Source organism: Bubalus bubalis, chromosome 3 (genome assembly GCF_019923935.1).
Source record: "Bubalus bubalis isolate 160015118507 breed Murrah chromosome 3, NDDB_SH_1, whole genome shotgun sequence".
NCBI classification, from domain to species: Eukaryota; Metazoa; Chordata; class Mammalia; order Artiodactyla; family Bovidae; genus Bubalus; species Bubalus bubalis.
This window is the reverse complement of record NC_059159.1, coordinates 22,551,045-22,566,155: the sequence shown is the minus strand read 5'-3', so window position 1 is coordinate 22,566,155 and position 15,111 is coordinate 22,551,045. Positions and strand designations below refer to the sequence as shown.

General features: G+C 45.4%; 1 protein-coding gene across 6 annotated transcripts in view; it reads left to right on the top strand.

The window, feature by feature from the left end:
• WIPF2 (WAS/WASL interacting protein family member 2) overlaps positions 1-15,111 on the top strand; it is a 39,455-nt gene that overhangs the window by 16,022 nt on the left and 8,322 nt on the right. For all 6 annotated transcript variants that reach the window (XM_006068604.4, XM_044938992.2, XM_006068603.4 and 3 more), the window contains 4 exons: positions 3,233-3,364; positions 6,902-7,034; positions 7,727-7,843; positions 8,190-8,846. In XM_006068604.4, coding sequence (XP_006068666.1) covers positions 3,302-3,364; positions 6,902-7,034; positions 7,727-7,843; positions 8,190-8,846 — 970 coding nt within the window. In that variant the 5' untranslated portion in view covers positions 3,233-3,301. The remainder of the gene's footprint in view (positions 1-3,232; positions 3,365-6,901; positions 7,035-7,726; positions 7,844-8,189; positions 8,847-15,111) is intronic.

The following is a 15,111-nucleotide window of genomic DNA, read 5'->3' as shown; positions in this document are numbered from 1 at the left end:
ATTTAAATTTGTATAAATTGGTCTGGTCTGGGAAAATGTAGAGATCGGGTTGTATTCTATCACTAAGATAGGAATTTCGAGTGAGTTAAATTTTTATTTAGGAAAAATAATGGAAAATTGCTAAACCCAGCCAGCTTGCAGTCAAGATTTGTTTCATAGTGATGAGTGAGGTAGAAAGGGACGAGGAGACCTGAGTTTGAGTCCTTACTCTGCAGTTTCCTCCTGAGTGATCATGGGGGTTGCCCCTAGCTCAGTTGGTCTGCCTCTTACCGTAGTGTGTAGACAGACTCCTGCTCCTCGAACTTCCGAGTTCTCACCTGTAAAATGGGAGTGAGAATACTTTACTGTACAGGGCATCACTGTGTACTCCGTGTCCCTGACAGGAGAGTGACATGCTTGCAGTCTTTGTGAAGGCAGCAGGGAGGCTGAGCGCCACTGCTGGTAGTCAGCACTAAAGACAATCACTTGATCAAAGTGTGTGCGCACACACACACACTCCACGCCTTGCAGGACCTCAGTTTCCTGACCAGAGATCGAACCCGGGTCATGGCAGTGAAAGCCCAGAATCCTAACCACTAGGCCATCAGGGAACTCCCAAAAGTGATTTTTTTGAGGGATCTATTTTGAAATTGGAGTTTGAATTGAGCCTATTTTAAAAAGGTATCTTTAACTGTGTAATGTATTAGTGGTCTTTTGCAGTGGGTGACTTTAAAAAAAGGTTTGCCTTGCTAGAGAATTACTGCTTTGCCTAATAAGTGACACTCACTATCAGATTTAAGGTTCCCTTCAGGTTATTTCTTATTTCGTAGCACGTAGGTTGGATCAGCTTGTGGGTCTGGGAAGAATTAGGGACTTGTCTGAACCTCTTTTCCAGGTCATTCTAGAAGACAGTTTCAGCCGTGGCAATGGCCAAAGTAGGTAAAACGGGAACCCCAGAAAAGGCAGAAACTGAGGTGACTGGAATTAGTTGACAATGTTTGTTTCTGAATGGACTATAATTTTCCCTATTGTTAGGCTGTTGGCTATATGCCAGCTATGGAGACCTGAGTGGAATGGTCATAGTGATCCCAGAGAATTGAATAGAAGAAAGTTTATTTCTTCTTCTCCATATGTTTCTTTCATTTTAACACCCCCCACACTCTGTGATAGATGTTCTGCTTATGAGCATTTACTATTTTGACCAGTTTCTCAAGCCTAGTGTGTTAGATTCCTGGGAAAGGAAAACTAGACTTAGTTTTGAAACCAGAAATGAGAAGGTAGTTCCCTTAGAGGAGAGTCAGCTGCTTGTTCTTTGAAGTGAATTCAGACACTACTCCCCGTGGGAGCCACCCAGCCAGAGTAGTGTCCAGGTTTTTGTGGTTGGAGCAAAAAGTTCTGTTGGGCAGACAACCTTTAGAGGCATTACACTGGGAGGAGTTGGGATTTTGAAGACATTCACAGTAATGTTTTTAATCAAATTTTACTTACCTACAAATGTTCTTGGTTTTATAGAAACTGAAATATTTGCTGTTTTATCATTCTCCGGGCATTGAGAGAAGTTTTTAAGTGATCTTTATTCACAGAAAGATTTTGTTCACTCCTATAAAGAGTTTAGAACGAAACCTCTGCAGTTACTTGACTTTTGACTTTTAGGGGTTCAAGAAGTGGGATTTCCTTGGGGTGACTTTTTGGAGGTATTGTTCTTGAGTTTTGGTTTTGGCTTTGCCCCCTACTTCAGTGTCTTAGGGTAAGAGTCCCCTGGCTTTAGTCTCATTTGTGAAATGAGGAACACTTACAAACTCTTAACAGGGAGACAGCCATATAGTTTCTGAGTTTTAAGTGTTCAGCCACTGATGATGGGTTAAATTTGTACATAGTATTTATGCCCTTATCAGATTCCAGTCATATGACTATATCAGGGGTCAGTAAACTTTGACCCATGAGTCAGATCTGGTCCATGATCTGTTTTGTATGGCACAATGACTAAGAACATTTTTTTACATTTTCAAAATGCAAAGATCAAGAGAATGAAAAAAGCCATGGAATAAGAGAATATATTTGCAAAAAGTACAGCTGATAAAAGACCATTAGCTAAAATGTATAAAGAACTCTTAAAACTCAACAATAAGAAAACAACCCAATTAAAAAGTGGGCAAAAGACCTGAACAGGCATGTCATCAAAGAAGAAATATAGATGGCAAGTCAGCATTTGAGAAGATTCCAACATCACGTGTCACTTGGGAATTGCAAATTAGAACAACAGGACTGCACACCTATTAGAATGACCAAAATTCAGAATTCTCGCAAGGATATGGAACAGTAGGAACTCTTACCGTTGCTTGTGAGAATTGCACATTGATACAGCCACTGCGGAAGATATTTTGGCAGTTTATTACAAAACATACTCTTACCATATGATCCATCAGTCATACTCCTTGATATTTACCCAAATGAGTCAAAAACTTAAGTCCTCACAAAAGCCTGCACAAGGATGTTTATATCAGCATTATTCATAATTGCTCTAAGACTTGGAAGCAACTCAGATGTCCTTTAGGAGATGAATGGATAAAACAAACTGTGGTACATCTGGATAGTGGAATGTTACCCAGCGCTAAAAAGAAATGAGTTATTAAGCCATGAAAAGACATGGAGGAAACTGAAATGCATATTATCAAGTGAAAGAAGCCAATCTGAGAAAGGTACATGCTGTATGATTCCAACAGTGTGACAGTTCTGGAAAAGGCAAAACTATGGAGACATTAAAAAGCTCAGTGGTTGCCAGGGGTTCAAAGGACGGGGGCAGGGAGGGATGAATAGGCAGAGCATAAAAGAATTTTTAGCAAACTTCAGGTTCATCAGTTATAACAAATGTAGCACAGCAGGATGCAGATAGTGGGGTACTGTGTGTTTGGTTGGGGGGACAGAGGTTTTAAGGGAACTCAATACTTTCTGCTCTTTTGCTGTGAACCTAAAACCGCAGTTAAAAATGAAGTTTAGTAATGTAAAAGGCTGTCAAAGCAAAATAAAAGAATAATGTGCAACAGAGACCATAGACAGTTTACAGAGCCTAAAGTATTGTTTTTAACTGGCCTTTTACGGAGAAGATTTACCGAGCCCAGGACTGGATCATGGTGCGCCTAGGAGATGAGTGCCTAGTTTCTCTGGTGTCGTGCCCGGGCCTCTGGTTCTTCTGGTACTCACTGTCTCTCAGGGCAGAGTTGTTCTCTTGAATTTATTTCTGCTTCACTTGCAGGTATATGAGTGACCTAAAGCTGCAGATTAAAACGGAGAGAGAGCAGTGCCAACTGCACGCAGGGCAAGGATGCCAATTCCTCCTCCTCCTCCACCACCCCCCGGTCCTCCTCCTCCTCCCACTTTTCATCAGGTAGGTCGTCCTTCTACTCGGCTATCTCGAAACCTGAATGCATACTTAGGGCTTCCTGGTGTAAGACATACGGTGTGGGAAGATGGAGACTGAATAAATAAAGTCTGTCTTCCTCAATTAGTTCTGATTCCTGAGAAGTCCTCTTAGGACCATAATGGCTTGTCTTGGCTTTCCTATCCTGGTTCAGTCTAAGTGGAGCTTTGAGTAGGTGGCACCAGTGTCTCTTCCCTGTTAAACTATTTGTGACATAAAGGTTGGTGTGTCCTTTCTCTGTGCCCCAAAAGAGACTTACCTAGCTAGTTTGTTTCAGTACTAGGACTAGAACTCGGGCCTGCCAACTTGTGTTTTTTTTTTCTTCTAAGTTTTGGGTTTTAGACATTTTGTTTGAGAATATGTATGAATCCCCTTTTAAAACCTTATTTATTTTTGGCTGTGCTGGCTCTTCATTGCTGTGGGGGCTTTTCTCTAGTTGTGGTGAGCAGGGTCTCTCTAATTGCGGTGCTTGGGCTTCTCATTGAGGTGGCTTCTCTGGGGGAGCATGGTCTCTAGGCGTGAGGGCTCAGTAGTTGCTGCACGTGAGCTCAGTGGTTGTGACTCTTGGGCTCTAGAGCACTGGCACGATGATTATGGCGCCCAGGCTTCGTTGCTTAGAGGCATGTGGGATCTCCCTGGATCAGGGATTGAACCCATGTCTCCTGCCTTGGCAGGCAGATTCTTTGCTACTGAGCCACCAGGGAAGCCCTGGATTCCCTTTTCAGTTGAAATTTTATGTGGAAGACCAATAAGTAAAGTAGGTAAAAGCAGAACTGCTCTTGATAGAGTAGAGTTCAAAGATCCACAGTTAATCCTTGTATCCTTGTAGCCTTTAGGTTACTGCGCTGCATTGTTCTTAGTCATTCCCTCATAGCCTTTTCACTGGGGGCTTACTATGTGTCAGAGACTTGGCTGACTACAATTTCAAAAAGCCACATAATTTTACTCTATACTTTAATTTTCTCTATACTTTTTAATTTTCATTTTTTAAAAACATTTTTTATTGTTTTTGGCTGTACCACTTGACTTGTGGGATCTTAGTTCCTTGCTCAGGGATTGAACCTGTGCCCTCAGTGAAAAGTGCAAGAGTCCTAACCATGGGACTGCCAGGGAATTCCCATATAAGAGCTTATATATTGCTTGACTCTCCACACGAATTTATTTAAAAATTAAAAGGGGAAATATGCAGATAAGCAAAAAGAAGCAGATAAAAATCATCTGTGATCTGACAACCTGCAATGAAGCAGATTCTGCTTTTAAGGGCCCCCAGTATAATGAGTGAAACAGGTAAGTCAACAGTCAAAATCCATGCTATGCAGAGATATATGGGGCCATAAGAAGGGCACATCACCAGTGGTCGAAGGAGAGGAGGCAGCCATAAGAGAAGCTTCTGGCAGGAGATGATGCTGAGCTGAATCTTGAAAGATGAGTAGAGTTTAGCCAGAAAAGGGTGAAGGTAGGCACTTGAAGTTGCTTAACTGGCATCCTCCTCGTTGTTCTTTTTGGTTGAACTTTTAGATTACTTTCAGCTTCATGCTATTATAAACTGTTTTTTCCTGTTATTATCTTTGTGCACTGCTCCAATTATTTTCTTCAAGTTAATTTCTGGAAGTAGAACTCTTGTGCTAGACTTTTATGCTATTTTTTGGCTGTGCCTCATGGCATGTAGGCTTCCTAGGTGGCTCAGTGGGTAAAGAATCCACCTGCAGTGCAGGGGACGCAGGAGGTTCGATCCCTGGGTCGAGAAGATCCCCTGGAGGAGGGTGTGGCAACCCACTCCAGTGCTCTTGCCGGGAAAAATCCCATCGACAGAGGAGCCTGGAGGGCTACAGTGCATGGGGTCACAAAGAGTTGGACATGACTGAAGCGACTGAGCATGCACGCAGGCTCGCACACTTGGCATGCAGGATCTTAGTTCCATGACCAGGGATCAGACCTGTGTCGCCTGAAGTGAAGGCACAGGGTCTTCACTGCTGGACCACCAGGGCAGTCCTGTGCTAGACTTGCCTGAACAGGGCAGGTTTTTGTTCTGTACGCTTTTTACATCTTCAGTGTGCCAGGCACTATGCAGGCAGTGCCTTGACAAAGCTAACAAGCTCTTTTTGTAATTTTAACCTTAACCAATATCATAGGTAGATAATAATACTGTTTCACACTATATTTTTTTTTTTATTGTTGAAGGTTTTTTTTTTCTTTTCATATTTGCTGGCTCTTTTGACTTTCTTCAGCCTGTATTGTTCATGTGTGTGCACTAAGTCGCTTCAGTCGTCTGACTCTTTGTGATCCTATCTATGGACTGTAGCCTGCCAGGCTCCTCTGTCCATGGGATTCTCCAGGCTAGCATACTGGAGTGGGTTGCCATTTCCTTCTCCAGGGGATCTTCCTGACCCAGGGATCAAACTCAAGTCTCCTGCATTTCCTGCTTTGCAGGCAGATTCTTTACCTGCTGAGCCACCTGGGAAACCTCAGTACTGTTCATAATCTTTCTTGCTTATTATCCTATTGATTTCTGAGTCATCTTGTTTGTTAATGCTGTATAGATTTAGAGCACTACGTTTGTTTCTATCATATGTTACATTTGTCACTGATAATTTCTCCTTCCAGTGTGTTATCTGCATATTATATTCCTAAGTGAATAATCTATAATAAAGAGATCTGTTGGTCTTTTCCTGTATTTTGGTTGTCTTGATAAGAAGTCCTTCCCCTTACCTATTTTTTTCCATATAGTACTTCTGTGGGTTTTTTTTTTTACACTTGAAATTTTTAATTCAGCCAGAGTAAAGCCCTAAGGTAGGTATTTAACTTTATTATTTTTTTCTGAAAATTAACCACTTGTTGGACTTCCTTGGCATTCCAGTGGTTAGGACTCTGAGCTTTCACTCCAGGGGGCTCAGGTTTGAGCCCTAGCCAGGGAACTAAGATTCTACATGCCCCATGGTGCATCCCCCAGAAAATTAACCACTAGTTTTTAACACCTGGTATTTAATAACCTATCCTTTCTGCACTGATGAACTGTACTTTTATTTTTTCTTCTGTAGATCTGGGCCTGCTTATGGAGTGTCTGTTTGTTCCATTAATCTAGGTGTCTGTCCTTGTGTTCTTACTATAGTTGGTCATAGGACTGTTTCAAGATTTGAATGAGATAATGAAAGTAATGTGCTTATTATTATTAGTACAATGCTTCTGGTATAGTAGGGACTCCATAAGTGTTTGCATTGATGATGATGATACAATACAGATAAAGTGTCTGACACAAGCCTAGCACATAGGTACTCTGTTAGTATTGGTGCAGGCCTCCTATCAGAAGCCTCTAAATAGGAGGGAGAGCTATCCCTTCACCGAAGGGACAGCATGAGAAAAGGGTGTGAGAAGGGTGTCGTTTGGCACATGTACCTTATCAGGCTAGACAAGCATTGCATGGAATCCAGTTTGCCGAAGACATTTATCCTGAACTTGTGATGAAGAGGATATTGAGGGTGAACTTTTGTTTCCCTCTTCCTTCAGGCAAACACCGAGCCGCCCAAGCTGAGTAGAGATGAGCAGCGGGGTCGAGGCGCCCTCTTACAGGACATCTGCAAGGGCACTAAGCTGAAGAAGGTGACCAACGTTAACGATCGGAGCGCTCCCATCCTCGAGAGTGAGTCTGAGCTGCATCGCCTTGCGAACCGCCAGGACCCCAGGGTTGACCTGGAGACTCAGCCTGGCTGTCATTTTTTCTGTTGGATCTTGGGTGGGAGTTTTGTGTTAGGGTGTTCTGTGACTGTCTTCTCATCTGTACTTTTGAATGCCTTAGAAATTTCTTTTTGACCTTTGAGAAACATTCTTGGGGTCTTAAGCCTCCCGTCTCCTCCTATGCCTCGTGCTTGTTAGGGCACATCCTTGGCTTTTTTCTGAGAGAACCACCACAGTCCTGAAAACTGATAAGCTGAAGCCAGTAATGATTTTATAATTGCTGCAAGTGTTCTTGCTGGAGGGCCTCTGGGGAGCTGGCTCACACCTGGTTCCCAGAGCCATCAGCCCCTGATCATCTGGGACTTGGAGAGGAGAGTTTAGAGAACTCTCTTCATCCTGGTTACCCCTGTGCCCTAAATAAAGGAAGATTGGCTTCTCGTTCCTTTCGTTCTCTCTCATCACAGCCCAAAGTTTCATCCCCATGCCCACTTGAAGCTGTGGAGCAGAGAGGCTCACTTTCTATTTCAGTGGAAGGACAAAAGCAGTGGCGGTTTGCAAATTAAAGCCCAGGGAGAAGGACGGGTTTCTCCTCAGGATTGACTTGGTCACCAGCTCAGAGCACGCATGAAATGACAATCCTAATGGTGTGCTTTCCAGAGCCCAAAGGGAGCTGTGGTGGTTACGGTTCTGGAGCAGCTGCCCTGCAGGCCAAGGGAGGCCTCTTCCAAGGAGGAGTGCCAAAGCTGCGCCCTGTGGGAGCCAAGGACAGTTCAGGTATGTGGTAAGGACTTCCTTAGGGTATTTCCCAAATGTGTTCATTTTGGACTGATCCCAAGCGGGACCTCTGGAGATCAGGAGCACGGTAGAGGTGCGAGAAAGAGGGGTGGGAGCAGGGGAGGAGTGACAGAGCAGAATAAAGTGGGAGCTGAGGCATTCGATGAAAGTGCGTTCGACTTGCAGCAGTAGTATTTGCTAATGGACCCTGAGCCTGAAACCAGGTTAAAACCCAGAACCGTTCCTGCTGCCATGCAGGTTGCACAGAGGAGGCGGGGTGACACGGAGATAACTCACCACCATGCGCCTGGCTCTGTTGACCTGGTGCTGTCTGCTGTATTTGTAGAGAACCTGGCTGGTAAGCCAGCGCTCCAAGTCCCCAGTTCCCGAGCTGCTGCCCCGAGGCCTCCAGGGACCACAGCCAGCGGGCGTCCTCAAGATGACACAGACAGCAGCCGGGCCTCACTCCCAGAGCTGCCCCGGACGCAGAGACCCTCGTTACCGGACCTCTCTCGGCCCAATCCCACCAGCAGTACCGGGATGAAGCACAGCTCCTCCGCCCCTCCTCCACCTCCCCCGGGGAGGCGTGCCAACGCCCCCCCCACGCCCCTGCCTATGCACAGCAACAAAGCCACGGCCTATAACAGAGAGAAACCCCTGCCGCCCACGCCTGGACAGAGGCTTCACCCGGGTCGAGAGGGACCTTCTGCTCCACCCCCAGTCAAGCCGCCTCCTTCCCCTGTGAATGTCAGATCGGGACCAAGTGGCCAGTCTCTGGCTCCTCCTCCACCGCCTTACCGCCAGCCTCCTGGGGTCCCCAACGGACCCTCCAGCCCCACGAATGAGTCAGCCCCCGAGCTGCCACAGAGACACAATTCTTTGCATAGGAAGACTCCAGGGCCTGCCAGAGGCCTGGCGCCTCCTCCGCCCACCTCAGCCTCCCCCTCTTCACAGAGTAATAGGCCACCTCCCCCAACCCGTGACCCTCCCAGCCGGGGAGCAGGTAAGTGCCTGGAAGTACCTTGTGTTTCCCCTCATACTCAGACTGAGTCTGTCTTCCTTTTCACCCTTCTCACCAAAGCTCTTCAGTGACTGAAGTGAATACTCATTGGACAGGTTTATTAGTGCCTTTTTACATGTCAGATTCTGTTGTTAGGGAAACAGCAATAAATAAAAGGCAAAAAATCCTGTTCTGAACACTGAGGAAAATAAGTTAATAGAAAAAATATATATGTGTGTGTGTATGTATAAAGAAAACAAGCAAAAAATATATATAAACACATAATATATAGATGCTTTAGAGAAATACGAAGCAGAGAAAGGGGATGGGGTGTACTGGAGTGGGGATGAGGAAATACTTAAATTGCAGGGATGAGGGTAAAAGTAGGGTCAGGGAAGGCCTTACTGATAAAGCCACAGTTTGGCAAAGACCTGAAGAAACTGAGGGAATGCACTAAGCAGGCATTGAGAGCAGCAGATGCTAAGGCCCTGAGACTGGGGACAGCAGGGAGACCGCTGTGGCAAGACCAGGATATGCGAGGGGACAAGCGACAGGATGTGGAGGTCAGAAAGCTAGATTCCATGAAAGAGTAGCCGAGGACTTTGTGAAGGCTTCAGGTTTTAGTCCATGTGAGATGGGGAGCCACTGGGTCGGGGGGAGGATGGGAACATGGAAGTAGCATTGATCTACCTTTTGAAAAGGTCACTGGACCCTGTGTTGAGAAAGACCACAGGAAGACAGAGGGGCCAAGGGAGAGCACTTGGGAGGCTAGGGCAGTGAACTGGGTGTATGGTGTATGGGTGGATCGCAGCAGCTTTGGGGAAAGATCGGTGTTCCATTGATCTTGTTTTTTTGTTTTGCTTTTAAATATCTATTCGGCTGCCTCCGGTCTTGGTTGCAGTGCGTGGGCTTCACTCTAGCTGTAGCTCAAGGGCTTTCTTGCCCCACACCATGTGGGATCTTAGTTCCCTGAACAGGGATCGAGTCCCCTACATTGGAAGGTGGATTCTTAACCACTGAACCACAAGGGAAGTCGTAGGTGTTCAGTTTTGAATGTCAAGTTTGAGACCTGAGGGGAAATCATGGATTGGCAATTGGCTCTGAGACTCTGCAGTTCAGGGGGATGGTGTGGGCTAGAGAGGGGAATTTGAAGAATTTTGAGAACTACATGCTGGGGTGAGACCACCTGGGGAGTGAGTTCATTGAAGCAGAGGAGAAGTCTGGGGCGTGAGTCCTTCCTATAGCAGAGGCCAGAGCATTGAGAGTACTAAGAGAGAGGAAGCTGAGAAAAGGCCTGGAGTGAGGGAAAAAGGAGGAATGCCGAGAGAGTAATGGGAAAAGTCCGAGATAGTCAGTGAGCACCCGGGGCCTGTGCTGCAGGTGGGTCAGCTAAGCTGAAGGCTGAGAATGACACTGGTCTCAGCAACACGAAGAGTCATTTTGAGGATCCACAAACTATCCTTGTGAGTAGTTTTAGTGGAGTGCGGAGGAGAGGGTGACGCAAAAGTCTGATTGGATTGGGTTCAAGCATGCAGGAATAGGAGAGGCCTTGATGAAGACAGCAGTAGACATCTAAGGAGTTTGCTGTAAGGGGAGAGGGCTGCAGCTATGTGGAATGGTTGCTGGAGGAGGATATGAGATTGAGGGCTGATCCCCCTGCCCCATGCTCCAAGATGGGAGAGATTTCAACATCTGTTTGTATGCTGATGGAATGATCCTGTAGAGAAGGGGAGATTGCCTGGATAATCCTCAGGGAGGCAAAAAGGAATGAAATCTGATCCACAGGTCAAGGGTTGATCTTAGGTAAGAATTCAGATAGTTCTTCTGGGTAGCAAGAGGGATGACTGAGTATATAGGCAAAGAAGCAAGTGAGTAGGTGGGTGTAGTGGTGGGAGCATGTGGAAAGTTTCTTCTGTTTTTTTTTTGTTGTAGTTCTATTTACTTGGTGAGTTTGAAAGCAAGGACATCTGCTGTGAATGTGGGTAAGGAGTTAGAGGGAGATTTGAGGACAGAAAAGAGGGCATGAATTGGCCATCTGGGCGCACGGGTGAGTGAGTGAAAGAGGGAAGTGTGCTGCGATGACCAGTGACACAGAAGGCTCACTGCAGCTTAGGGGCCACATGTTTCAAGTGAGATTCATCAGTTCGACGTGTGTTCAGCTGTGTCTCTGCCAGTCCTAAGTCGGGGCAGAGTTGTAATTAACCAGGTTAGCATTTTGTAGGCATGTGTGACCATGAGGGAGAGTTGGGCAAGGGAGGTAAGGGGGTGTGTAAGGGAGTGGTTGTCACAAGGGACCATGCTGCTAAACTGGGTGAGGAGAAGATTCAGGAACCTTTGAAAAGGTGGAAGAGAGGAGTTCTATGGTGTGACGGTGAGCTCTCTGGACTCTGAATCAAGCGAAGAAGTTGTGTCATCTTTCAAAATAGGTGAAAGAGAGTGAATGAGACTCTTGACAGCTCTCTGGGGCCTTCTTAGTGTTCTATAGTGTTAGTCGCATCCAACTGTTTGCAATTCCATGGACCGTAACCTGCTAGAATCCTCTGTCCATGGAATTCTCCAGGCAAGAATATTGGCGTGGTTTGCCGTTCTCTTCTCCAGGGGATCTTCCCGACCCAGGGATTGAACCTGGGTCTCCTGTACTGAAGGCAGATTCTTTACCATCTGAGCCACCAGGGAAGCCCTTCTTAGGCCCAGGAATTTTGGCTCCCATATTCTGTTGTATCAGCTCTCCTGGTGGCTCAGTGGTAAGCAGTCTGTATGTCAGACATCCAGGTCCCAATCCCAGGGTTGGGAAGATCCCCTGGAGGAGGAAATGGCAACCCACTCTAGTATTCTTGCCTGGGAAATCTGATGGACAGAGGTGCTTGGCAGGCTACAGTCCATGGGGTCACAGAAGAGTCAGACACGAATTAGAGATTAAATAGCAACAATTCTTTTGTATCACTGGGCTTTGAGCGGCACCCTCCACAAATGGCTTTTGAACTTTGGCTTTAGACACCCCACGTGTGTAGGTGAAATCATCGAATAGGGAGGTTTGTCACCAGGAAGCATGTATTAAAGGCCCATTAACCTGCACGCTGCTTGACTAAGTACAGAGATGTCAGTTTTAGGAGCTGGCCATGGCATCAGGTGGTCACATAGGAGCCTAGTACATGGCCAACCCTGTATCTCCTTGGCTTTAGCTGGAAGGATATAGTCCCAACATGACCTTTGATTTTACAAAGTTTTGGTTAAAAAAATTTTTTTTAACTAAAGAATGTTTTTTAAATGACCCTTTAACTGAGCCAGAGCGCATATCTTTCTAAACCCAACCAGGAATAGAAGCAGGGGAAAATGTAATTTCCCTGGGTTGAATTGAGTCGTTTTAAATGTCTGTAGACTTCTTGCTTCCCACTTCTCAGTTCTTTCTTTGTGATTTCTTTAGAATATTGTGAAGTTACGAGTCTTATTCTTCTATTAGTCATCACCAACTTTGAAGCCTGCCATAGGCCTCGGCCTACTTTCTGCATCAGTAACCAGAGCTGCTGCTGCTGCTACTGCTAAGTCGCTTCAGTCGTGTCTGACTCTGTGCGACCCCATAGACGGCAGCCCACGAGGCTCCCCCGTCCCTGGGATTCTCCAGGCAAGAACACTGGAGTGGGTTGCCATTTCCTTCTCCAATGCAGGAAAGTGAAAAGTGAAAGGGAAGTCGCTCAGTCGTGTCTGACTCTTAGCGACCCCATGGACTGCAGCCCACCAGGCTCCTCCATCCATGGGATTTTCCAGGCAAGAGTACTGGAGTAGGGTGCCATTGCCTTCTCCGTTAGTAACCAGAGCAACAGTTCTTAAAAATGGTACTCTGAAAAAAAAAAAAATTGAGATATTTTAGTCAGAGATCTTGTGAGTATTGGCTCCATTTGTTTATGAGATTGGGCCTATCGCTCTGATTTCTGAGTTTGTTTCCTGATCTGTAAAATGATATTCATAGTACTTTCAGAGGTGGTTGTAAATAAAAGAATGCATAGAAGTGCTTTTTCAACTGTGGTGTGCTGGTGAGCTTAGTGGGTTTATGCAAAGGGCTTCTGGGTAGTTTTTGTGGACTTATTTCTATTAATTAATCATACTGTGATAATGATAACATGTTATAATGTACTTTTGTTTCTTTATGAATGATTTACATTTGAAAGAATATGTAAAAAGGCAAAAGAATATGTAAAAAAGGCAAAAGGAGTCTTTTGCTGTGCCCAGGGTGCTTAGAGACCAAAAATATCCCTTCTTATTGGTCCATAAAGTTTCTTTTTGAATTTTTTCTCTGTAGAGTAAAACACTATTTTGAAGGGCATTTTTTTCTTTTGAAAAGAATCAAGGATGGAATGGGAGGTTGGGTTTAGTAGATGTAAGTGCAACATTGTAAATCAGCTATGTCTGTGTGCTCAGTCCTGTCCAGCTCTTTGCCACCCCATGGAGTATAGTTTGCCAGGCTCTTATGTCCATGGAATTGTCCAGGCAAGAATATTGGAGCAGGTTCCATTCCCTACGCCAGGGGATCTTCCCAACTCATGGTTCGAACCTGGGTCTCTCACAGTGTAAGCAGATTCTTTGCCATCTGAGCCACCAGGGAAGCCCTGCTTCAGTTTAAAACAAAAGAATCAATAACATCATGCTTTACTCAAAATTGGGTTTATCTTGGATTACAAAAGTTGATCTTCCCACCCTGAGGTTTCTTTTATACACTGCTTGTCTCTTGGGGTTATTCGATTCCAGCTCTGTCACTTGAAGTAGTCTTAAAACTGGATGTGACAAACAGCAGAACCTGGTCAGGATTTCCATCCCTGAGCTAAGGAAGCCAAGCAGGTGGTTCTTCGTCCTGCTCCATTTTGCCTGTCCAGGTTGGCTCTCATCACTGCCACCTACTCACAGCCTCACTGGTGTCCTTTTGAGCCTGGCTGATGCTGTCTTCTTTAATTGCCCTATCCCCACCAGGGAGTCTGGGTAGACACAGATTTCCAGGACCCTAAGAAATCTTGACTGTGAAGAAGGCTGAATGCCGAATAATTGATGCTTTTGAACTGTGGTGTTGGAGAACACTCTTGAGAGTCCCTTGGACTGCAAGGAGATCCAACCAGTCCATTCTGAAGATCAGCCCTGGGATTTCTTTGGAAGGAATGATGCTGAAGCTGAAACTCCAGTACTTTGGCCACCTCATGCGAAGAGTTGACTCATTGGAAAAGACTCTGATGCTGGGAGGGAGTGGGGGCAGGAGGAGAAGGGGACGACAGAGGATGAGATGGCTGGATGGCATCACTGACTCAATAGATATGAGTCTGAGTGAACTCCGGGAGTTTGTGATGGACAGGGAGGCCTGGCGTGCTGTGATTCATGGGGTTGCAAAGAGTCGGACACGACTGAGTGAACTGAACTGAAGAAATCTGACCATGAGGGAAATATTTTGAGGATGACCTGAAAGAGCTTTGGTTTGAGCAGATTTGGTACGAAAACAGGGTTCAAAGATCTGCTGGGAGGTGTTAAGGAGGTTTCTCTTTAATTATTACTTCTAATGGACACTGTCCATGCTTACACAGACCTTGGAGATTGAGGGAGAGTTTACGTTCTGAGTGTGTTTTGTGGGAAGCTAAAACTGACATTTACTGGGCCTACAGTGCCAGACTCCTTGTCTATAAGCATCAACCCATTACTGTTTCATTCTTAACTACGGTTACTCTATAGAAATTCTGACAGTAATTCAGGAGGAATAATATATACTCTTATTATTAAGACAGTGTTGTTTGTTAAGCACAGTAGTATCTCTGTGTACTGTGTAAGGAACAACTTCTTATTGGGCATAGCCTAGGTACCAAAAGACATACCTCCATCTCACTGGGTTATACATTTGTTGGGGAGGTAATTAATACTTGTGGTGATTATGAAAAGCAGTATGTAGCAGTTTTCTTACTGTGAAAGAGTAGGCGTGTTCTGGGTCTGTTAGATCTGTGACCTTAGATAAATAGCCAGAGTCCCCGTTTCCTCATTTATGCAATGCAATGGGGATAGTGCCACATACTTGTATGGGGCTGGCTACAAGAAGTTTTAAAGATTTAGTACACCGGCTCAGTAGTTGTGGTGTGTGGGCTTAGTTGCTCTGCAGCATGTGGGATCTTCCTGGACCAGGGATCGAACCTGTGTTCCCTGCACTGGCAGACACATCTTAACCACTGGACCACCAGGGAAGTCCAATGTCCAGCATGCTTTTGATATTATCTAATACTTGATGGCAGATTTTTGTCTTTTA